This window comes from Diabrotica virgifera, chromosome 2 (assembly GCF_917563875.1).
Source record: "Diabrotica virgifera virgifera chromosome 2, PGI_DIABVI_V3a".
Classification (NCBI taxonomy): Eukaryota; Metazoa; Arthropoda; class Insecta; order Coleoptera; family Chrysomelidae; genus Diabrotica; species Diabrotica virgifera.
The window spans coordinates 199,972,509-199,999,244 of record NC_065444.1 but is presented as its reverse complement, the minus strand read 5'-3'; the positions used below and the strand labels follow the sequence as shown (position 1 = coordinate 199,999,244).

The following is a 26,736-nucleotide window of genomic DNA, read 5'->3' as shown; positions in this document are numbered from 1 at the left end:
ACTCTTAAGACTGAAAAATACTGAATACTTCTTAATAAATTTTCTTCACTAAACCTGTCAAGACACCAACTAACAAACAAAGCTGAGATGACGAGTGAGAGACGAATTTTATGGACTGTGTTGGTTTGCCCATGTTTAATGTTGACTATGTTGGGTTTCCCTGCAATAGAATAGATGTTTAAATCCTTGAATATCTCAGAACTCTGTTTGTTGTTCCCCTTGACGATTTGCCAAGATAACCGTTTATTTTTAATTTTTGGACTATGTTGGCTTTTTCCCTGTATACTTCAAATGCTTATAAACATTCTCATTCTAGTAAAAGAATTATTCTCGCACCCCGGCGGTAGATACCTACCCTAGGAACGGCCCTGTTCATCAGCATTCTTTAATACAGAAATTTTGTTTATTTTCTTCTGTTTTTAATGTTTTTAATTTTGTAATTTTACTTTTCAATATTTTCTCCCTTGTTATTCCCGAAAGTGCAGGAATGTTTAATTATTCAAAAACAAAAATATTCATGTAAGCCGGTTGAGGTTTATTGCGCAAGAAAAGAAAATAAAAAGAATACATGCAAAATGGTGATGCAACCATTGACATATTAAGCGTAGACAAGGCATATTCACTAAAAAAGCGTAACGCGGACACAGCATGGAAACAGTCTATCGGTGGTCTATCTATCTCTTTTAACCAAACGATCCCGCGCGTGTGACAGACAAAGATGGCTAGACCACTCAATCCTATGTCGGCGGTACACCTCGATGTATTGAGTGGCATATGACTAGCCGGGTCTATCCTTAACATGACTCTGGATACAACTGACGTTCAAAAGGGTTTTGATCAGCTGATTGGTGTTTAAATGAGCGCGCCAAATTCAAAATAATGCAGTAAAATGGGTATGTTTCCATGGCGAATATTGCAAACCGCAGCTACAGACACAAACTGTAAATACCCGATAACGCTCAGCCCAAAAACATTTCTAATCAATTCCGAGTAATACATCGAAAGCCACAAGAAATATCTACGGGAAACATGTTTTCTTTTTGTTTTAGTTACCTATTTATTAAAATGACAACATAGTGGTGAAACACGATAGAATAATGGTCTAGTTTTAGATTAAGTAATCACTTATTTCCTTGATAAGCCCCAATAAAAGTATATAAATACGAAGTGGGGATACAAGAAATTGTTAAGTTCAATTTTAAATACGCAACTTGTGGTTTCTATTCCATACAATTTCAGCAAAAACTCAAAAGATGTCTACAATAACAGCTGATCAAAAGCAAGCGTTAGATCAGCAAGCTGTCAACAATTTTCGTGAATATCTTCAAATTCCCTCGGTTCATCCTGATGTAGATTATGGTAAGTTTTAAACAAGTCCTTTCTAAATATTTTAGGTATATTTCTATTTTCTATATAGGTAATATTGGGGTTGTGTTGTTAATTGATTTCGGAATAAAAATAGGGAAATGCAGTGTGTTCAGATGTCAGTTGTTTGAAAATTTCCTTGGCTTGGCTTCACTTCGTGGGTGTGGAGTTTGTTCGATATATTAAGGAAATTTCTTTGATTCTTGTGTTGTACAAAGTTATTTCAAGCTTTTCTATCAGAAAATAGCTCGAGAAACTTGTGGTAAGTTATAGATTTCTTAAAAGCCATGTAAAATGCTAAGCAAGAGACATCATAAATAACTATATCAAACTGTGTTTTAGAATAGAATTAACAGGATATGCATCTATCTATTTGTTTCAATCTGTAGATCTTGAATTTTCTTTATATTATATTGTGTTCTTGGGTTATTTAGTTATTTTGATCATGACCACATAATTTTCCTAGTTTTTATTCTTTTGGTGAAAAAGTACCCTAAGTCTCTCCTTTCATAATTTTTCATTGTGTATCTGTTTTCCAAAATTTGTTCTCTTGGTCTCTTCTTTATAAGATGCATTGATTTATTTCAGGTAAGTCCTGTGATAAATGATAATTGTTAAGTTGTACTGAACTCCTCCTTGCTTTCTCTTTCCCTATTTAGAACTTATATGCAAGGTTTTTATCTAGCAGAGTTAACAAATCCACTAGAATCCTGGCCATTATGTATTTTTTATTCCAGGTAGTTACGAAGTATTAGATACTTTTTGATAATTTCTTTTGTACCATTCATTAGAAGGCTTACCATTTCAGTCAATGTACTGTACCCTGTACCACTCGTTCTTTCTTTTCTATCCAGTCTGTTCCAGGATGTTCTGGAACTTCTGAGGTAGGCCTTTCTGGAATGCTATGTACCTACTAAAATATTATAAATTTCAGAGTTTTATCTTATTATTAATTAAGCATTTAGAAGAAATCATGAAAGAAACTACCGAACTGTAAATCAACAGAAAGCAAATAACTGTTCTGTATGTACTTAAGTATATAAGTTACAGTTCAAGTTGATTACCCAGTTTCAACTCAACTGGTTTTAGTAAAAGTTGATTTTAAATATAAAATGAAGACTTTTATTTAACATAAAAGTAGACTCCAACTAGGAAAAGTATACTGTTATCAATGTCATTTAGTATGATTCTTTCCCAATCATTAGATCAACATTTACTAGTCAAAGTACACTCCAACTAGGATAAGTATATATGGGTCTAAAGTGTAGACTTAACTTTATCTGGATAAGAGATCATAAGAAGATAGTCTTATCCAGTCTAGCTAATATATCTGTGGAGATGAACAATAGATAAATATAACAGTTAAATAAATAATAGCTTGAATAAAATGTTTATTATTTATTGCTACATGGCAAATAGCGGTGGCATTTTGAATTGCATTTCACATTTTTGATCTTGCAGAAACATTTGCTGGGCATGTACTTTGTCTTGCAGGAGCATCTGAAAAATCCTCATCCACTTCATGATGATTGTGCTCTGCAACTGTTCTTAAGGCCACTTCTGTATCCATTGGGACTTTGGACATGAAAAGACCTGAAAAGATAAATATTTCATTTCAAAAAATCTTTAAAATGCCAATTGCTAAGTTTTAAAATTAATTTGTAGCTTCAAAAACTGTAAAATAAGGCACAGTCATTAATTGTTTGTAACTATTCTAAAAATCAACCTAGATATTTGTTATTGCACCCAAAGTTGTGTAGTGTAATCCTAAACAGACTCAAAATTTCAGATCTATTCGTCAATTAGTTCAAAAATAAAGATATGATCATTATATGCATACTGTTATTTTTTAAATTATTCTCCTGAGTATTGGCATCACAGCATATTATGAGCCAAAGCTTTCTTCAGAATAATAATTCTCCATTCGCCCTTATCTCCGGCAACTCTTCTTTATGCTCTAACTCCAATAAATTTTAAATCAGTGTTTAGGTTGCCTTCTGGCTCGTCCGATCAACCCTCTTCAGTCAAAAACTTATCTGACTGTGTTGCACCTCTTGCCTGATTACTTGCCCTATCAATCTAAGGCGGGCTACCCAAATGAATTTTACATCAGGTTCGCCAAAACTGCAACATAACTCAATGTTGTAACACCAGTTTCTGTTTACTAAGAAACCACAGACAGTTTTGATACATCTTACAACTACTAAAATAATTCAGAGAGTTTTTCTTTTTCTGTCTCCTAATCATCTCTTCTCACAGTATACCAAAAGACAGTAGTACATTACTAGACATACAAGACAGTAGACATTTTAATTCGCTTCTTCTTCTTCTTTTTTTCTTTTATATAGGTAGTACTGCCTGTTTTTCTTCAACAGTGCCTTTCATTTTGTCCCTAAATTATCATTCCATCTTTTCCTTGGGCGTTTTGTACTTCTGCCTAACAGTGACTTGTCCCTGGCTATTCTTACTATCTTTGATTCAGACATCCTGCTTATGTGTTGATTCCACTTTTCTTTTCTGTTCTTTACCCAGGTATTTATATTGTCTACCCCACATGTGCCTCTGATTTCCTCACTTCTTACCCTGTCCTGTAGTCCTTTTCCAGCAATATACCAAATATATATACCAAAGACAGTAGTACATTACAAGATATACAAGACAGTAGACATTTTAATTCACTTCTTCTTCTTCTTCTTTTTTTTTTCTTTTATATAGGCAGTACTGCCTGTTTTTCTTCAACAGTGCCTTTCATTTTGTCCCTAAATTGTCATTCCATCTTTTCCTTGGGCGTTTTATACTTCTACTGCCTAACGGTGACTTGTCCCTGGCTATTCTTACTATCCTTGATTCAGACATCCTGCTTGTGTGTTGATTCCACTCTTCTTTTCTGTCCTTTACCCAGGTATTTATATTGTCTACCCCACATATGCGTCTGATTTCCTCACTTCTTACCCTGTCCTGTAGGCCTTTTCCAGTAATCCTTCTTAAGATTTTCGTTTCGTTGGTCTCCAGATGTCTTTGTGTTTTGCTTTATCTGGTCTTGTTTCAGTTGTGTAAGTCATAACTGGTCTAGACCAGTTGTGACATTTTAATTCTCAATATTTTATAATTCAGGAGCACTGATGTCAGCTAAAACCTTATTTTTTTCTGTTAATAACATAACTTAAAAATATAAGTTAAGAATGGTGATATTTTTACATACAAGTAATAGGTACACTTCCCGTCATAAAAAACTGGTACACTTTTTTTCCCAATGTAAACCTGTATTCAGACTGGATACAATAGTTCGTGAATCACTTCGTTGTTGTTATAATAGATAACGGAATTGCACTAAATCTAAATACAAAAAATGATGTTTAAAAATGTATAAAGGTTTTAGATAGGTAATATTTTTATCACTACCAATTGACCATCATTGAAGAAACCTGGAAAAGCTTGGACGAAGATGAAAATTTATAACTAAATTTATTTCTCAGTGCCCAGAAGATTACAAGAAGTGATTAATAATAATGGAGCTATGACAAAATATTAATATTACAACAGCAGTTTCGAATTGTAATACGTATATTTAAATTCCACACTTGTTCACTGTAAAAGTTATTCTCATATTGTATTAATTTCAAATCAATTTTTTTATTTTTCACGTGTTTATTCTAGTATCCCATAACTCCATAGAGTTTTGTATTTACAGTACAATTTACGAGAAACTAATCACGCTTCTCGATTTTAATTTAAACATAATAATTTAAAGTTATGTCTACATAGATTTATTAACTGTCATTATTTTTGAATTGAAATATAAATTATAAAAAAACACGAATCAATGTATGGGTACTTAATTGAGATGACTGGCAACGTTGCCCTAGAAATTAGAATGACACATTTGACAAGATCAACTTACACAACTTGAAGAACGCGATTTTCGGTCAGAGATATGTCAACAAAAGATCTGGCTAGGGATATGCCACTCAATTGCATCCGGATGTAACACCAATATCAAGTACAGTGGTCTACAATAGGAAAAATGAAAGAATACCCATGAACGATCACATCAATCACTTATTTTGTATTTGCTCTCTTTTTCTATAACAAACGTTTGTCATTTATAGAAAAAGACAGCAAATACAAAATAAGTGATTGATGTGATCGTTCATGGGTATTCTTTCATTTTTCCGACTGTAGCTATCTTTGTCTGTCGTGCGAGTGTGAGCGTATTTACCAAGAGGTGGGAGTAATGGAACGACAGTGACACAGAGGTGGCAGCCATCATATGCTAGCTGCTAGAGAGAGAAAGCTAAGCGCCGGTAGAGAGAGATAGATAGACCACCGACAAGAACTGCTCCACGTTACGCTATTTTTCGGACCTGGTCTAATCTATTATGGTGTTATTATATCTATGTTTTCGGTTATAAGAGTTGTACCACCTTTTTCTGACGCGAAGTGTACATGCAAAAAAATGTGATAGGCGTAATAGGTCTGGATCCCGAGTATGAAAAAAAAGTTGATTAATAGCAAGCTGAAAATTTGTTAATAGCTTAAGGGTGTCTAGTCGGATAAACTTTGATATATTGGAACACTGGAACAGGGACAGTTTTAATTGTGGAACAGGTTAAAAATTTGGAACGGTCAGAACACAAAAACGGCACGTTTATTTTGTCCGACAGAACAGACTTAAACTCTCCGAACAGAGATTAAACTCTCATGCAAAAATCAGACTGCTATTTATCACCTGTCATAATTCCTGTCATTTGACATATTCTACATGTTCCACTCATTAAAACGCCCATTTAGTGATAAATAGCAGTCTGATTTTTGCATGAGAGTTTAATCTCTGTTTGGAGAGTTTGTCTGTTCTGTCGGATAAAATAAATGTGACGTTTTCGTGGTCTGACCATTCCAAATTTTTAACCTGTTCCACAGTAAAAACTTCCCCTGTTCCAGTGTTTGTCCGACTAGACACCCTTAAGCTATTAACAAATTTTCAGCTTGCTATTAATCAACTTTTTTTTTCATACGCGAGATCCAGACCTATAATAGTTTCTGCTAACATTGTTCGTATTGCTTCTGATATGTAGATTCATGGTAAAAATATAATTATTTTTATAAGATTTGTCCATCAATACAGCACTGTTATTCATAAAGATCAGAACAGCAGACAAATTTATAAGTCATTTATTAAAATAAGATACGAGATGGACAATAAAATGATGCTCAAGAAACAATAAAAAAGCAGGATGGCCACTGTAAAGGAAATGAACTAAAAAGTGGAAGATCTATCATAAGTGGATAAATGGCATCATAACATAATCACATAGTTGAAGTTGGACCATTCATACAATATCCAACAAGAAATAAAAAAAAGTTGAGACTCAAATATTGCCAAAAAAGATATTAAATTGGCAAAAATTGCGTATAAGTTATTTCCAAAATATGTAATGATGTAAAGAATGTGATACGTTTTTTGTTTCTGTGTAATAATTTTGCAATCTAGTTCTGTCAGAAAAATATTCAAAACTTTACAGTGCTGATGTTTTTGTATTAATGATGAATTAAATTGCTGATGTTTTTGTATATGGAAGAACAAATAATTTTTCAAACCCATTTTCAAAAATTAAAATTGATTAATTAGGTGAGTTTGTGGAATTGTTGAACAGGATTATAAGATTCATATCTTTTCATTTTTGTTTTTTATTTAATAGTTTTTTAATTAAGTCCTTATGTATTGTATTTTTACAGAACCATGTGTTACGTTCTTGGAAAAACAAGCAAAAAGTTTGGGTCTTCCTGCAAAGGTTATATCTGTGGTAGCTGGCAAACCAATTGTGATAATAACATGGCTTGGAAAGGAACCAAGTTTACCAGCCATTCTATTAAACAGCCATATGGATGTTGTGCCTGTATTCGAGGTAAGATTTTAGGTATTTTCTTTTTATGTTAAGGCTATGGGTACATAATTCGCAAATATTTTATGGCTATCCCTACCTTTTCTCTCTTTACATGGCAAATTACGTGTAGTAAAATTCACACTGGTATGTAGTACATATTACTAGAATGTCATTCTACTTGACAATGTCATAACTAGCTTAAAGAGATGGCTTTTGAATGTTCTTGGATAACTGTTATTTTTTGTATAATTGCAAATTATTAATTCAGTTAATAAATGTGATAATTTTTACACTAGCTATGTATTCAGTGATTGTAATAATTTATATGTACCTACAACAAAAACTAATACTCAATCGAGAAAAGAGGAAAAGTGTTATAGTGATTTTTAATAATATATTGTTACTATGGAACGCTTACAATTTTGAACATCTTTAACAACAAAATACTTGGATCCAGGGGCGTGCGGTGAAATTTGAAACAGGGGAAGCAATTTATAAAAAAATTGTAAAAACACCTATTTATAATGTAATTCAATACTTCTACCTGAACGAAAGTCTCGGTCATCAAAATTCTTAAACCTGTTTTCCATTCGTTGGCATATTTGATTTAAAATCTGATAATATAGTCGGCGGTAGCACGATTGGACATCTCCAACATTATCAGTGCGTATGCGTTTCCTTTTTAGGCTCAAAACTTCTTGTCATCATATTATTCCAGCATTTTTCAAAGTCATCTCTCTCCTTTTGTTAATAACATCTTGAAATTCGCAAATTACACAGAAACCAATCTCGTTTATCTGGCATTGCAATACATTAAATAAATTATCTGAGAATGGAAATATTTCTGGAAAAAGCAAAGTTAAAAAATTAAAATTAAAATAAGTTTTTAAACTATCCAAAAATCCTCTCGAGGTATTTATGGTTTCTGTATCCCACTTTCATATTTTTACCATTCTCCAAAACCCTAATACATATATATTTATAATATATTTATATAAATATATTTATAATATATATTTAGTATTTATAATGTAAATAATTCTATATATTTATTTATATAAATAATTAAATAAAATCAATCTTCATAATTCCACAAAATCAGTCGACGAAGCCCCTCATTGTCAAATGCTGGTAAATCCCATTTAAATTCACGAAAACAGCTCCTTGTATGCAACTGACAGAATTGCTTATAAGCGGTACATATGCTCGAAATTTGAACTGGTCACTCAGCGTGTAACCCCCGTGATTTTTACATGGGCCGAGAAGAAGCAAATTTGAAATCAGATTATCTGCCGACATGACTCCGAATACCGACGTAGAAATACGATCATGGCCTACGGGCCCGCGTACGGAAGGAAAGCTAGATATATGCAGCATTCAGCGCTGCTTATGAGAATTCCTTTGCTTTGTTGTTTACTGTATGACAAAAATAGAGTAAAATACGTTTTTATTTTATTACTTACTGCTTGTATTACATAATTAAATATTCTGGTATGCAACTTAAAATCTTGCTTATGTGTTTGTTCATTTTTTTTTAAATAATCTCAGTTACTCAGTTGGTACGGTATTACCTGCGGAAACCAAGGGAAGCAATGCTTCCCTTGCTTCCATGGACCGCACGCCCCTGCTTGGATCACAGAATATATCTTGATGTATTCTCTGCTTCTATCTTCCATAAATAATACACAATAAATAACTTTTTATAAAGTTCACCTCTTACATCAAGTATTTATCAAATACACTATATATCAATATTATTTAATCAACAACTAAAAATATTCCCGATTCATGTCAAATAATTATTTAAAATTGTCACGATTGTCAGTGTCTGACTGACAATATTCTATTCGACTAAGTGCGTTGTATGACAAAGATAGATTTGGAAAAATTACCACGGACATTGTGTTCATTTTTTTCGAATCCTGAAAAAACCAATAAATATTTTTGAAAAATCTAAACACAGAATGAAAGACTAAATTATTACCGAGGGCCGAAAGTCCCTTAGAATAAATAAAAAGTTTATTTTGAATGAGATATTTTAAATTAAATATAACACTAAATTTTCTCTTAGATTTTCACCCCTGTAACTTATTAAAATAAACATTATATAAGTTCTCCGGGACTTTCGGCCCTCGCTAATAACGTAATTTTTCATTCTGCGTTTAAATTTTTTAAAAATACTTATTAGTTTTCTCAGGATTCGAAAAAAATGAATCCCCATTTGAATAGCATTGCAGCCGAAAAAACGTACCGATCCTCTTAAGGTAGAATTCCGCACCAAGCGACCGAGACAGGAGACCGCGACAGGCGACAGATAGGCGAGGTCTCCCCACGACTGCTCTCAATGCAATTATATCAGGGTAGTTCTGCAGCCCGCGACCGAGACCAGCGACCAACTATCGTCTATCGCGACCTATCTGTCGCCTGTCGCGGTCTCCTGTCTCGGTCGCTTGGTGCGGAATTCTACCTTTAAGGGTAACGGAGAAAAATGCAAAATTTTGACACATGTCAAAATTTTCAATGTGTTTTACATGTATTAATTTTTTTCGAATCCTGAGAAAATTAATAAATATTTTTGAAAAATTTAAACTCTTACTAATGAAATAAAAAATTTTAGTAGTTCCAAAATGACACAAAATCTAGGCATCGGATAAAAAAGTTTATTTGAAGAAAGTGTATTTTTTTGTTCTTCTTAATGGCGGTACAGGCTCGTTTTTTAAATATTGTACTTAATTACAGAATAATTTCCACATATTAATATATTTTTCAAATTGGGCTCTGTACCGCCATTCTCTATTATATTACGAATACCTGTACCAAATATCTCGAAAAAATATTCAAAATTACAGCCGCAATCTTGGAACGCGTTTTCGCTACCTGTTGATCGCTACTGTTTCCTCTTAAAATACTACAGTCCCTGCTCAATCTATTAGACTCACCCTAGAAATATGAGTTTTTTAATTTCAAGAGTATTTTCAAACTGATACCGAACTGCTAAATGGGTTAAATAACAATTACTTAATAATCATGCTACATAATTAAGTTAAAATGGTGAAATTTTTTTTTTAATTTTGAAAACTTGACAGATGGTAATAGAACATGCTAAAAGTGGGCAATGAGTCGATTTTTTTTTCAACTTATAGTTTTTTAGTTAAATTAGTGATTGGCGTTCAATCTTCGTAAAATTTGCAGTGGTGAGTGTTAATATTGTTCCATATTAATGTAAGTTTTTCATTTGTTTGATTTATTTTAAGATATTAATTTAAATATGTTAATTTCTAAAAGATTAATATCTTCGATTTAAATTTTTTCATATGGGTGATTGTAAAAATCTTTCTGTTGAGCAAATCTCTTCTGTTACTGCTCTATTAGAAAATACCACATGTAGTCAAAGAGAAACAACCAAAAAATGTGGTGTATCTTATCTTAATCGTCAGTTCGAAGATTGATTCAAAAGAGATCGGTTTGGAGGGGTCGGTATGGCAGAAATATTTCAGTCACACCCGGAGGGCAACGAATTTTAAAGAATTTGGCTGTCAAACACAGAATAATCATCCATAGTGATATAAGGAATAAATTGGAAGAATCAGAGTGTTCAGTATCTGAGTCCACTGCATGCTGAAATTTGTAGAGTATGGATTCAAATGTCCTAGGCCAGTTAAGGCACAGCCCTAGGCCAAAACCATCACCACAAATGCTCAAGATACGCTTAATTTCGGCCAATTTGCATAAATATTATGTGACTACAGAGTTTTTATGCAAATTGGCCCAAACTAAGCGTTATTTGAGCATTTGTGGTGATAGTCGGTTGCTTGGTTGGTTCCTTAACTGGCCTATAACATTGGAATCCCATACTATACAAATTTCGGCGTGCAGTGGACTCAGATACTGAACACTCTGATTCTTCCAATTCATTCCTTATATCGCTATGGATGACTCTTCTGTGTTTTACAGCCAAATTTTTTAAAATTCGTTGCCCTCCGGGTGTGACTGAAATCTTTCTGCCATACCGACCCCTCCAAAACGATCTAACAGGATGTTTCTCTTTAAGTTTTTGACTTAACCTTCGAACTGACGATTAAGATACACCACATTTTTTGGCTATTTCTCTTTAACTACATGTGGTATTTTCTAATAGAGCAGTAACAGAAGAGATTTGCTTAACAGAAAGATCTTTACAATCACCCATATTAAAATATTTCAATCGAAGATATTCGTCTTTTAAAAACTAACATATTTAAATTATCTTAAAATAAATTAAACAAATTAAAAACTAACATTAACATGGAACAATATTAACACTTACCACTGCAAATTTTACGAAAATTGAACGCTAGTCACAAATTTAATTAAAAAACTAAAGTTGAAAAAAATCGACCCATTGTCCACTTTTAGCACATTCTATTACATACCATCTGTCAAGTTTTCAAAATGCAATAAAAATTTTTTATCATTTTTAACTTAATTATGTAGCACGATTATTAAGTAATTGTTATTTAACCCACTTAGCAGTCCCACATCACTTTGGAAATACTTTTAAGGTGCTTGAAATAAAAAAAACTCATATTTCTAGGGTGATTCTAATAAATTGAGCAGGGACCGTACATCAAAGATTATACAAAAAATGTGAATGGGACATCAGTGATTCTCAGTTCGGGTTTTTGACAAGGTTGAGGAACAAGAGAAGCAATAGTAACAACACAGGTGCTGGTCCAAAATTGTTATGACCAGAGGAAGGATGTGTTCCTATGCTTTTTAGATCACAAAAAAGCGCTTGATCGTGTCCAACACCACAAGTTAATGCAGATCCTCAATAAACTTGATATAGACCGAAAAGATGTAGGATGCATTGAAAACTTGTACTGGTTTCAAACGGCACGGGAACATGGCGTTTTGAAGACTGGGCATCAGACAGGGAAGTAAAATGTCACAAGGTTTAGAAAAAGTGAAGAAGGTACTGACTTGTTCAGAGTTCGATCTTCAACTGAGACTAAGGTTTACTAAGTGCTACGTATGGTCGGTGCTGCTATATGGCGTAGAGGGCTGGACAGCTGGACACTCAAAACGAGGGATATAAATCAAATTATAAGCTTTCGAAATGGGGCTTTATCGTCGTATCCTAAAGATACCATGTAGATGTCCTATGTCCTTAAAAGAATCAACCAAGAATGCCAACTTTTCGAAACCATCAAGAAAAGAAAAAGAGCGTATTTAGGTCACATCATACGAAAAGAAAAATACCAGTTCCTCCAACTTATAATCGAAGGTAAAATTCAAGGCAAGAGAGGACGCAAGAAAATGTCCTGGTTTCGAAACATAAGGCAATGGATAGGGTTTAACGACATACAATCTCTGATACATATTGCAAGAAACAGAGAGTTAATGGAAAATGTGATTGCTAACATCCATTAATGGATTGCATCTGAAGAAGAAGAATGAGTGTAAAAAAAGAGAAGAAAAGAAGAATCGTTTTTGCTCAATATCTCCATTTTCAACTTTTCGACAAAAATGATAACAACTAAAATTGTTGCACATGCGATTTCCTACAATGTTGCAAATGCGAAAAAAATTAATTTTTTGCAAATTTTGTTGTGTGGTTTTCGTTTTGAGTGACAAAGCAAAATTATTGTTTTTATCTTGTTTATTGTTAACTTTACGACACTAATGTACATAAACAAAAATGGAGAGAATAAAAATATATTTTATATTTGAATTTCTTTCAATTTTTAATTCATTAGATTCGTTTCTGTTTATGACCTGCTGCTGATGACGTCAGCGTCATAGGCGTAGCACCTTAAATTTTGATTATAGTACAAAAAATCAAAATTTTATAAAATATAACTCTCTCCCTTTTTGTTTATGTACATTTTATGTGGTAATGTTAATAATAAACGAGTTAATCCAATAATTATTATACTTAGTCACTATTTTCTCCCTTCTGAGAAATCGATAGCACCAAAAAATTTGGAAAGAAGAAATTGCAAAAAATCGCATTTATATAATTATAAAAGTCGACACGTCTCAGCGTTTTTTATTTTTTTTTTTAGACAGGGACAGAAATAATTTTCCACCCTGTATATAAACTAAATAGCATGTTAAAAGACATCTTATATCCATGTATTTTGGATAAATTATTTTATTTGTGGCCAATTGTTTTTCATTAATATTTACGAATAGTAATAAAATAACCTTTAATTATATGAAAAACCTTAAAATAAATCAAACCTAATTTCATAATAAACGAATCTAAACTTTGGATCGGAATCGTGTCAATGGCAAATCGATCTTCTTTTAAACATAATATAACGAAATTCAGGTTTGTTATTGGAACACAAATACACGCTGGCACCAAATCACCTTCGGAATTTTATTTTTATTCTCTTAATTTGAATGTCGTTAATGATCATTAAGGATTTACTATCGGGTTAAAACTTAAGGGGCTATCCTAGTGTAAAGGTACGAAATTCATATACTTTTTTCGAAATTTTTAAAATAAAAAATACTGTACCAATTGTTTTGAAAATTTGCTTGAGCATTTATTATGAAAAGAAGTACATGTAAAACAATTTTCGTAAAAAAATATTGAAAACTAAACGATTTATGCGCCATCTACTGGCACCGTGAAAATAAAAACATAGCTCCACTTAGAGATGGTACAGAATAGCATTTTTCTGTAATAGGTTGGAACCGAACCTATTGCAAACAAATAACTATTCCAGAAACCTAATGCGAGTTTCTGATTCCGAGGTGAAAAGACGATATATATCGATCGCTCTAGCTTGTTCCTAGTTGTGCCACTATTGTTTGCGCTGCATCAAATTTAAACGATCAAACTAGTGGGTACCTATAATTTGGTATTTTTAATCTAGAGGATGTATTTAATTTGATTTTTAAATATATCTATACTTCTTACGGTGTTTTTCCTACAATTCGTAATCTATAATAACAACTATTAAAACAAATTTTTCTTACATGTAATTATGGGTTTTTAAATTACCTAAAGTCGAGGTTTATTCAGAATTCGTTTATGCAAATGGCAAATGAAGACACTAAGTTATTAAAGAAGATAGGATCGATTAGATTATAGTCATGTAAATAAAAACATAATGCGAAAGATTAAAAATTTTAACAGTTTTAAATGACAACTATACGCGCCATAAATTAGAAATCTGTTACAGCCGTATCGACCTGAAATTCTTTTGAACCCATCACATTAAACAGATGTGAGAGGTTGGAATCGAAACAGACGCCGCCGATTCGTTTCTCTATGTCTATGGTACCTATTCCGAGAGATCAGTTCAAGTTTAATTTAAAATCTCTTGCCCGGTCGTTCCGGAAAGTGTACTCAACTACGAACGGCCGACGCAGGAATCGAAACCGATGCCGTCAAAGTTTTGTCACTTGTAATAGATACGTGGAATAGTCGATTGAAACATATTCCGACGTACCCGCTCCAGTTCCATCATGCCATCCCTAATCGAAACGAACGTAACCGATGCGTTCCCTGTGGCTTACGACGGTGGCTTTTTCGATGTCTAAATGGCTGTGCTAAAACTGGCTAAAACCTATTCCGAGCGAGAATCCAGTTCGAGTTTATTGTAAATTGCGGATTGCGGTCGATGCGGCGCCGCGCCGTTGGAATCGAAACCGATGCCGTCGACTTTTTGTCACTGGTGCGTGGAATAGACGATTGGAACCTATTCCGTGGTACCTGCTCCAGTTCCATCATACCATCTCTAGTCCACTGCTGCAGTGATTGGGACTAATAGAGATCCTGAAACATAAAATTTTAAAGTTATTGTTAAAATATGTTATTTTCTATACCATCAACTAGGGGTTTTTGATCGGATAAAAAATTTCAATTTGGCGGTTTTTGAAACTGAAAATGTTTTAGCTAATTTTAAAATTTTTTTTCAACACTTCGTCATTTTTCCAAATTTTAATATTTTTCAAAAATCCTAGTTGATGGTATAGGTATAGGAAATAACTCATATTTCAATAATCACTTTGAAATTTTATGTTTCAGGATCTCTATTAGTCCCAATCACTGCAGCAGTGGAGCCATGTTTTTATTTTCACGGTGCCAGTAGATAGCGCATAAATCGTTTAATTTTCAATATTTTTTTATGAAAATTGTTTTACATGTATTTCTTTTTATAATAAATGCTCATGCAAATTTTTAAAACAATGGGTAGAGTACTTTTTATTTCAGAAATTCCCAAAAAAGTATATGAATTTCGTACTTTTACACTAGGATAGCACCTTAACTATTTAAATATTTAAAATTTTAAAATTAATAACAAGTAATTGGACTTCGTAAGTCCTATTTTCACTCAAGAAAGTAGAATCTGAAGTCGAAAATTTAACTATTTGTGTTACTTTGCGTCGATTGTTATAATTTCACTAACTTTGTGTCATTTTTGCCAAACTTCCGGTCATAACTTTTTAACCGGAAATAAAGATTCAAGCTCGACTTATCAATACGCGTCTATTGATATATCACATGTACTATTTATGCGACTAATATGGCACTTCCGGTTATAACTTTTTAGCCGAAAATTATATAAAAACCAAAATTATACATTTGTTCCCATCTTCCTAAAGCACGTGGAATAATATATCGCTTGTACTATTTCGGCGACTTAGTATTTCCGGTTGCAACGTGCAACTTTAAAACCGGAATTCCAAGGTCAAATTGATAATCTCTAATACCATCTTCGCCTAGTGCCAAGCAAAAGTATTCGTATAATCGGGATATTCTAATAACCGGTCATTGGTTGCTAGTATATTTCCTCAATAGACCTCAAATTTCTATTCCTTAAACCGGGATATTCCCTTAACCGGTATTCTAATAAGCGGGTTCGACTGTATGTATGTTTGTTTAATTCAATAGTTATTTATGAAACAGTTCGTGAAATATGCTTTTTGCGAACGCACGAGATTTTTAGAGCACGAGCGACAACGGAGCGAGTGCTATACATCGCGTAAGTTCGCAAAAAGTACTTCACGCACAGTTTCATACAATATTTTATCTACGATAAACAAATAAAAAAACTGCAACTCTTCGTCACTGGAATTCATTTCTAGTCTACAATTTTTAGAACTTTGACATTTAAAAATTCTAACTACTTTCAAATCACAAAACTGTCAAAATTTTTGTTGTAAGTCATTGCTCATATTGTCATCACCATGACAACGCAAAAGTTAAGGATATTTGATTGTATGAAAGTGTGCCAAAAAACCCATTGAAAGTGTGCGAAAAAGTAAATCCCATTTAAAATACATTGTTACTTCACGCACACTTTAAACCCTTCACGCATTGATATCTATAATGACAGTTTTCACAAACTAAAAACTTATAATACATAATATGACATATAGTAGATAAAATACATTTTACTTCTGCCAGAAAACAGAAAACCATGTTTTATTTGAAAAATAAAGTTGCTGTCAACACTGGTAGCAAGTTCATCAGAAACTTGTAACGTAAAGACTAACATGCGGACTATGCGGTACGTGATACCGCAAGAACTGTACGTCAACTTAGCCCAAAGACTAAACCATATTAAAAATGCAGCAGTTGAGAGCAAGTACAATTACACACTTCTCACTACTTAAAGGTGCACAGATGGTGTTTTAGAATCCTCTTTAAAATACGTTTTACAACAAAATATATATTCGGTGCGGTATGGCATACCGCATGTCAGTGGTTAAAGTTTAAATTGTTGCTGCATACGTTGTAAATCATCTTCACTTTAAGAGATTAGTATTGCGTCGTCTACATAGTTGTCGTTTTGCGTCGTTTTCTCCACTTTGTATTCGTTTTTAGTTCTTAATATTTTTCTGACAATTAATTAGCTAAAACTAATTTGGGCTCAAAAGACAGCTAGTACATTCAGAAAACTATAATTTTCTTTTTAAGTATAATTTAATTGTCTTAATAAAAAAAAGAGAAACTGTGGAATGAAAATAGCTCATAAAAACTAATTACGACAGTAATAATAATAGACATAAAGACTTTATGGAAATTTTTGATAAAACACAAATATTATAAATATTTTATGTATAGGTAATTAGTTAATTACATTATTATTGAATGCATACTTAAAAATCTTAATAACAATAATTAATAACAACTTTAAAAGATATCAAAATAAAATTTAAACGGGAAAATTCCAGTGGTTGGTTTTATTACCTACCCTAGTTTTACCTTACTATGAAGTAAAAACTTCTTTTGTAAAATAGTATTAAAATATATTAAGAACTTTAAAATTCTATTTAGAGCCCATAATAATATATTCCATATAGAGCCCATCTTTTGCTCATATAGTAACTACATAAAAACTCATATTGTGAAATGTTTTAAATATTTTTAGTGTTTATTTTAATCTTATTTATGGTATGGGAGCCCAAGCGTCAGATTATTATAAGGGGAGACAGATGTACCTCTACCATATATTGGTTCTTAACACAGGGGAGTTCGTTAAGGGGGGTCCGAAAAAAAATATATCCTTAGAAATACTCGAAATTGTGAGATTAAGATAAGTTAAGTTATACATGCAAAAGAGTGTACATATATTTAAAAAATATGACGATTTGAGCGGGTTCAATATTCATCAAAAATCTATCGAATTAAACCAAACACGACCCCCCACGCAGAGGGGTGGGGGTAAATTAAAAATTTTAAATACGAACCCCGCGATATTTCGCGAAATGAACATCAGATCGAAAAACTTCAAAATACACTTATTCAATAATTTTTAAAAATCTATGAATGGTACCAAACATGACTTCCCACGGAGGTCGGAGGTTATTTTATAATCTTAAATAGGAGCTCCAAATTTTTATTGTAAATTTTAATCCTTTACGTAAAAATAAGCAACTTTTATTCGAGACATTTTTTCGAATTATGGATAGATGGCGCCATAATCGGAAAAAATGATTGTTGGAAATGAAAAATTAAATTAAAAAATGGAAAGTCCCCACTAAAATGGAAAACTTTACTTAACTTTTTTTGGTTTCATTACCTACTAATCACAACCAAATAGGTCCCCATAACGCTCGAGTGACTGCAGCATACTTTCCTCCCCTACTATTAATTTTATAAAAAATTGAAAAAGTGCTTACTTTCGAGCTTAATTTGCAATAGCTTTTTTGTTTATCCACATGTTTTAATTAAGAAAATTTCATTTTAACCTGGGAACAGTCGCGCTCTCTTCTGTAACGTAAGTAGTCGCGCGTTAGATTAAATCTAACAATACGAATTTAAAACAAATTTTTATTTTACAATATTTTTATTTACTTGTTATTTTAAAAATATTTATTTCTAACAATTTAAAAAAAAATTGTAGTAAAAGCTACACATTACTACAATCTTCGTCGATGCACTTACGAGTGAAAATTTTTCATTAAGTTCGTCACGGAAAAGTAAAATGTGTTAGATTTTTTCTGGCGCGACTGCTCCCGGGTTAAAGAGCAAGTTTTTTTCAAGAAAGTCGTCTGCCAAGCGTTTTCATCTACAATACGTTACAGGTTACAGTTGTTTCACAATATTGAAATGAATAAAAAAATGTCGCTCTTTTTGCTTAAATGTGTCGCAAATAAAAATTATGACGTAGTAAAAATTTCGGTACCCACGAGATATGGTACGCCTTTTTGTATTGACTTATCCCAGATACTCCAGTTAAAAATAGGTCTGTATTTTTCGATTTTTAAATGCTTCATTTCCTGAGGCAAAAGAAAAACTGTTAAAACGTAGATTGTAACAATTAAAAAATGAAGTTGGGTATAAATTTACTACAACTTAGATTGGATGTTTATTCCAATCACACTGATACTGTAAAACTAATTATGAATAAGTATAAATATTCTAAACTAGTATTATTTGGGGATTATAATCTACCAAATCTGATATGGGACGGTGAGACGACTGCTATAAATATAAGTAATGATACTGAAATTTTGTTTTGTGATGAGTTCAATTTTTTAGGATTGGGTCAATATAATTATTTTAAAAACCAGTATGACTCAATTCTTGATCTGTGTTTCTCTGATACTTATTTAAATCTAAAAAAAGCGGAAGCTTTAATGACGTGTGACAGGTATCATCCCTCACTTGAAGCATTAATATTATTTGATAATCGATATATCAGTTTGGAAACTAATATTTATTATAAATTTCACAAGGCGGATTATGGTGCCTTGAATAATTATTTGCTTCAGATCAATTGGATTGAGTTGTACTGTTTAGAGGATATAAATGACATTTTTAGATGCTTTTTATTCCATTATTTGGAACGCAATTGAACTTTTTGTACCAAAGATATCTGTAAAAAGATCGAATTTTCCTGTTTGGTTCTCATCTGAACTTAAGAGTAAAGTCATTGCCAAAAAGATTGCGCATAAAAAATATAAAACTACAAATAAGTATCACCACTATATTGAATTTAAAAATTTGAGAGATGAATGCTCATCACTCACTGAGCAGTCTTACAATGCTTACGTTTCAAAGATGGAAGTGAGAATAAATGAGAACGCTGGTGAATTTTGGAAGTTGATCAAAAATAAAACCAACGGACATGGTGCTCTCCCTGGCTCTATGTTTCTAGGTGAGGAAAGTGAGAATGACAAACAAAAAATAACAGAGTTGTTTGCGAAACATTTTGGTACTGTATACAGCACTTTTAATGGTAAATCTCTGGATAACCTGGAGAGTAATGAAATTTTCTCACAACAGCTGGAGGTGGAAATTAGTAACCTCGAAGTCACTTTTGACAATTTACTGAATGTGTTGTTGTCATTAAATGTCAATAAAGGGGCTGGCCCTGATTTGATACCGAATTTGTTCCTAAGAGAAAGTGCAGTGTCCTTGTGTGAACCATTAGTATATGTTCTTAATAAATCTCTCCAGACGGGAATTTTCCGGAACAGATGGCAACATTCCTTTGTGTGTCCTATTTTCAAGGCAGGAGATCATAGTGATATCAAAAATTATCGGCCAGTTTGTATTCAGTCAGCCTTATCTAAAGTATTTGAAAAAATGGTTTTGCCAAGTTTGGATAATTGTTTTAGGAACATTATTACGGACAACCAACATGGATTTGTAGGCGGACGTTCTACTCTCACTAACCTCTTTTTGTATATCGATAGTATAGGTACAGCAATGGATGAGGGTTACGAGGTGCACTCTATATACACCGATTTCAGTAAGGCCTTTGACCTACTAGATCATAATGTCTTAATTACAAAGCTGAGAAACTTTGGTATCACCGGTTCTTTATTAGCTTGGTTTACTTCGTATTTGCAAGGAAGAACATTGCAAGTAAGATCAGCAGGATGTGTTTCTAATGGATTTGAAGCCGTGTCAGGGGTTCCGCAGGGTTCCCATTTGGGTCCTAAGCTTTTTCTGTTGTTGGTAAATGATATTGGTAGGAACTTTAAATCTGAATATCTGATATTTGCAGACGACTTAAAGATATTTAAATGCATTAGGTCAGAATCTGATTGTGAGGGTTTGCAGAGAGACTTGGATTCTTTAATACATTGGTGCCAGGAAAATAATCTTAGATTGAATGCTTCGAAATGCTCATATATTATTTTTTCACGTAATAAGACCACCAGTGATTTTAAATACAAGATAGGAGATGTGGATTTATCTAGGGTTCAGGTAATTAAGGATTTTGGTGTGTTACTGGATAGTAAGCTAAGTTTCGTGGACCATTATGATGCCATTATTGCGCGTGCTAATCGGACATTAGGGTTAGTCATCAGAATGTCATATGATTTTAATAATTTGTTTGTAATTGTGAGATTGTTTTTGAGTTATGTTCGTTCATTACTAGAGTATTGTTTAGTGATTTGGAGTCTAAGTTATGAGAATCACAAATATCGAATTGAATCGATTCAAAATAAATTCGTTAAATATCTGCAGTATAGATTAGGTACTAGAGGAATGCAATTTAATTCCAGTCAGGTCATGCAGATGTTTCATTTGCACCGTCTAGAGGATCGCAGGCGACACTTTGACCTTAATTTCGTATTTAAGGTGTTAAATGGTATTATTGTTGCACCTAGCATTCTGGGTCGAATAGATTTTTATGTTCCAGCTAGGAATTTTAGAAGATGTCCCTTGCTATCCGCTAGATCGTGCAATACACGTCATGCAGAAAATATGCCTTTAAATAGAATTGTTTCTAGTGTAAATGAGTTTCCAAATATAGACTTTATGGGAGTCACACTAAATGCTTTTAAAAGGACTATTTCACGTGAATTATTTTAATTTGATTTTAATTTTTTGATGTCGTTAGTTTAATTGTAAGTAATGTAAGTTAACTTGTGTTCAATGTTTAATTTTGACTTTTAATTTTAATTGTAAAATGGAGTTTTCCGTCAATAAATATTAATTAATTAATTAACTTCTACAACTAAGATAATACGGACGTAACACAGTATTTTGATTAGAACAAGCTAGGTGGACAAAATTATTGAAGTTATACTTCTTTAGGCGCGATTGAGAGTAAATTTTTATTATCCCACGCGCCTGCGCACACCGACACTATGGTGATAGTCGCTAAATCTTTTAGGCTATATAGCGCAAATAAGGTGTGCATGAAAAGAATATATTAGTGTTTTTAGTAAATATATTTATAATAATTTTTGTGTCTTCGTCTTTGGATTTGTCTTCCTCGGGAGTAAGATAACAAGTATTATTGAAAATGTTTATTCAATTGATCTATTTGTCACCGTGATTGTAATTATGTCCGAGAAATGATCGTATGTAAATAGAACGGTGGTAGCTCATCGGTAGAGCAATCGCCTACAGATAGAGGTTCCGCGTTCAAATCCGGACAATTAAATTTTTTTTTTAATTTTTGGTATTCTTTTTGTTCTTTATAAAATTAGTCTAATATTTAAATACAATACAAAAAAAAAACTGTTTAAAGTAGATATATTGATTTCGTTGAAATCATAATAATAGAAGTATAACTTCTTACGTGCGTACAAAGTACACACACATTTTTTTTTTCATATAGGTACATATTTAAATTTTTATATAAAGCAATTAAATAATTTGATAATAAAATAAACTATTTTTACTAGTTAAAAAGTGAATCAAAGAGGTCTAAAGGCCTAGCGAATAAATAAAAAAATTTAAAATGTTTTTCCATATTTAATACATTGATGATGATATTTTATATATCGAAAACGTTCTGTGATTGATGTAGCCCTTGAAGAGATTTTAATAAAATTTTATAACTTTTATAAAGAATTTTTTAATAATTTTTTTAATTCAACAAATATACATATTTTGGAATAAAACATGGCAAAAATTCTTATCTAAAATTCTTCTTTTAGGTACTTGATGATTACAAAAATAATATTTTTTATTTGTGTTAGAGTAAAAATTATAAAAGACCTTTTTTGTTTCGAATGGATCCAAAAAATCTAAAATAATATCTACCTACCCGGGCCGAAAGAAATATAGTAGAATTTGTATAAAAAAAATAATTTATAATTATTAATTAATTATGTTCTGGACAAAATTATATCGGGCACCCCTTTTTTTTTTGTTAATTTTTAACATACTAAATTATATTAAATAATATTTATCCATTAAACAGATCAGTGAAGGTCGTTCTTATGGTTCCTCTACTATATGTAATATGAATATCATTTTGATTAAATCAACGACAATTTAACGAATGTATTTGTAAACAAGATATTATAGGTAATGCTTTCTGTAACGTTCAAGGCCTTGTAAAACATTAACAATTTACGAGATAGACCCAAGGACGTATCGATAAATTGTACACCTTGAAAAAGAACACGTTATACAAACTATTTTAAAACCCATTTGATTCCTCAGGATAAATGCTTTTTACACCCATTTAGATAATAAACGGACAAGAATCGATAGTTAGAATTAGTTCTTGGAAAAAGAATAACTGAAATAGATCATTAAATACTAGCTACAACATAAAGTTCTGGTCTAGTTACTTTATACGCCAGTCAATGAGAGCAAAAATAGAATATTACCTCCGAATTCTAATTCGAATCTTAATTCATGGATTTTAATGAAATTTTTTAAATAGCCTCTACTTACCTCCTAATTCAAATTCTACCCTAGGTCTAAAATTAAGTATTTTCGATGGGAAATAAGCCACAATTTTACAAAAAAAAATGTATTTATTAACGTTTCGACGCCCAAGTCGGGTGTCGATTAGAAAATACCACGATTAATAAGTCATTAACATATCTAGTTAGTACATATTTTATATTTTAGTATATTTATATAATATTTATGTATTATTAATATTAATTATAATTTAAAATAGCATATATACATTAAAGTCAGAATTTGGTATTAGTTTTGAGAGTAAACTAAATGTAAGCCCAAATGCTTACGATGTCGGGATAGTATCACGAAGTTTTTTTCCTGGTTTTCCCTCGTGATTTACTATGGAATCTCTAGCGTGAGAATTTTACTGCCATCGTTGCATTTGGTTGACTTTTTAAAGACAGATCATATGCTATGATTTTTTGGGGCGGATATTCTTGAGTTGGGGTTAATTTCATGTAATCGAATGAACTATCTTTTAGTAAAGTTATCCCAGGAACGCAACTCATCAATATTGGCAATATCATTATAAAGTCTTCTACTTTAAAATGTATAATACATGCCTGAATTGTCGATATAAATGAGTCAGATTAAATAGATTATTAGAATTTTTTTACTAAGCAACAACACTTTTGTTTATTTAGTATTATTTTGTATTTTGACAACGACACCCGACTCGGGCGTCGAAACGTTAATAATAAATTCATTTTTTTGGTAAAATTGTGGCTTATTTCCCATCGAAAATACTTAATTATAAAAATGCCACAAGGAAATAGCTTCAGAACAACCCGTGTTGAGCCCGTGATTAGCCCTGATTTATGAGCTATTTATGAGCTCTCATATTCCGCAAATTAAAAATTTTGAGCTCGTTCTACTGAGCAGGAATTTAATATTTTAGTGGGGGGGGGGCTGACTCAGCCCCCCCCCACTTAAATAAATTTAAATTATTTTAAGTACAACTCTCTCTTAAGCCGGGAATATGGGATTGTTTTCTTGCGAAGGGGTTTTAGCTCAATAGCCGAAATGCGCGTGATTTAAGAGTTTATTCTTAGAATATAAGCTATACGAATTAAACTACTATCAACTTTTTTGTAAAAACTTACAGTTTTTCAGTGATTTACGAAAAACCGCTTCAAAACATGCATTTTTTCACGAATAATTAAAATCTTTGATCTTTAATAACTTAAAAAGTATTGACTTATTTTAATAACTTTATATTACAAATATTGCTTATAATTTGTCCTTTTATTGATTTGTGCAGTTATTTTTTATAAAATAATTTTCACCCCCGTGAAGGGGCGGTATCCACCCTCAGGGTAAAGGCGCAAGGTGGCACCATGTCACCTTTGTTTCTTTAGGTATCCTCTAACCACTGACCAATTTTCGTGAAAATCGATGAAAGTTCACCGAAATTGAAGGTAATCGTTGATTTTTACCTTCAGTGACTGCACTATACAAAATAAATTGCAATTTACTGATCTAAATGCGCGTAATTTGGGAGCTCATAAATTATTAAATGATATGTAGTCGCCAAATAATTAATTTAATGCATTTTAAGTACAACTCTCTTAAGCCGGGAAGATGGGGTAGTTTTCTTGCGAAGGGGTTGTAGCTCAATAATCGAAATGCACGTGATTTAATACTTTATTCTTAGAATATAGCTATAGGAATTATATCCGCAATACGATATATTTTAAGTTTTCTCAGCATTTTTCTCTAAAGTTAAATCAATTAAAAGGTTGTTTGGGGGTGAAGGGATGAGCTCAAAAATCGAAACTATATCATTTCAAGAGCTCATAAATAGCTCGTAATTTTGAAACAAAAATAGGTTCAATATTCCTATTTTTAAGTAGTGGAAGTCAGCCCCCACTAAAATATTAAATTCCTGCTCAGTGGAACGAGCTCAAAATTTTTAATTTGCGGAATATGAGAGCTCATAAATAGCTCATAAATCAGGGCTATTTGTTTTTTAATTTTTGCAAGTGGGGGGGGGGGGGGCTGCTCAACACGGGTTTCAGAACAACACTACCCTATGTCGATTTGCGCTTATTATTTTTTAGAGGTGAAAACTGCCCCTCATTCCCAAAATTGAATGAAACTTGTTGTAACATAAATCCAAGTACTTTAGGCTTTAATAGCGTTTGATGAAGTTAAATAAAGGTACATTAGCTACATAATTTAACCCTTATAAACCACCCACCTCCACCAAAATTGTTAATAAAATGTACAAAAAAGTGTTTTTTTAATATTTTTAGTTTATTTAACATATTTATAATTTAAAACAATTTTATATCGGTATTTTGGGTCAATGCTATTTTTCTTTGTTTCATTTGTTAACCCTTAAAACAACCCATATCTTTATAAAATAAAAAAATACATTTGAACATATCATTTTATCTCTTTACTTACATAACACTGATTCTTTCTTGTTATTTACAATAATCTTTTTATAATCGTAGAAATAGAATGTTATTTATCATAATTTAGTAGGGTGTATAAATAGTAGCCAAACTTGCTGCCAAGTATGATAAGGATACGTCAATTGGTTTTAAAGTATGTACTGGGTAAAAATAGTTATTAGAGAGATTAAAAAGGTTAACGTTAATACCGTCTCAAGACGTTAATAACAGATAACGGTCTATTTCAACACAGGCATCAAGACAGTAATCGCAAATGCGGGGTTTAATGTTATTATGACAACCGACGTTTGAGATTAAATGTAACCTAGAAATTAATGTTGAGGAAGGAATACTATAAATGTTTTTTTATTAAAAAATTAATTTGGATACTGAGCAGGTTGACATGCATTTTAATTTTAATGATTTAACCAACAATAAATATAAATAATCATCCCAAATCCCAAATGTCAAATTAGCGTTAACGTTATTAGTGTCCCTTATTTCGACGTAAATAGCGGGCCACGTTATCCGGTATTAGCGTAACATTCACTCTGCGCTTGCGTACATGTCAAAATTATTAGCGTGCGATAAAAATGCCTTTGCGATATCTCTCTATTAACTTTTTAAATAAACACCTTGCAACTCAGTAACGAGCCACATTTTATTTAAGTGATTCGGGTTAAATCTTAATATTTTGCGGTCTAGAATCAGAGTTTGGACATTCTTAATGAAACCCGCTGTATAATTATATTTATAGACTATCAAGTAACTTAAAAGTAAAAGAGTAAAAAGTGTTCTTTTGGGAATATTATGTAGTATAAAAAATTATATCAAATACACTTTATAAAAGTTGTTGTTGACAACATTTAATATGTAAAAGATATATTTAATTAAAGCTAATTCATAATCTTTATTACAATTCAAGGGCACAAAACAGGTTATCTGTGTAGAGAATATAGTACTTAATACA

The 26,736-nt window shown here is 32.1% G+C and overlaps 1 protein-coding gene across 4 annotated transcripts in view; it reads left to right on the top strand.

Moving 5' to 3' along the window:
• The first annotated feature begins 894 nt into the window (after positions 1-894).
• The window catches only part of LOC114336237 (aminoacylase-1), a 128,674-nt gene continuing 102,832 nt past the window's right edge, over positions 895-26,736 (top strand). For 2 of the 4 annotated variants that reach the window (XM_028286564.2, XM_028286562.2), the window contains exons 1-2: positions 895-1,359; positions 7,102-7,271. In XM_028286564.2, the coding sequence (XP_028142365.1) occupies positions 1,254-1,359; positions 7,102-7,271 (276 nt within the window). In that variant the 5' untranslated portion in view covers positions 895-1,253. The remainder of the gene's footprint in view (positions 1,360-7,101; positions 7,272-26,736) is intronic. The other 2 variants (XM_028286566.2, XM_028286563.2) reach the window with 2 other exon arrangements.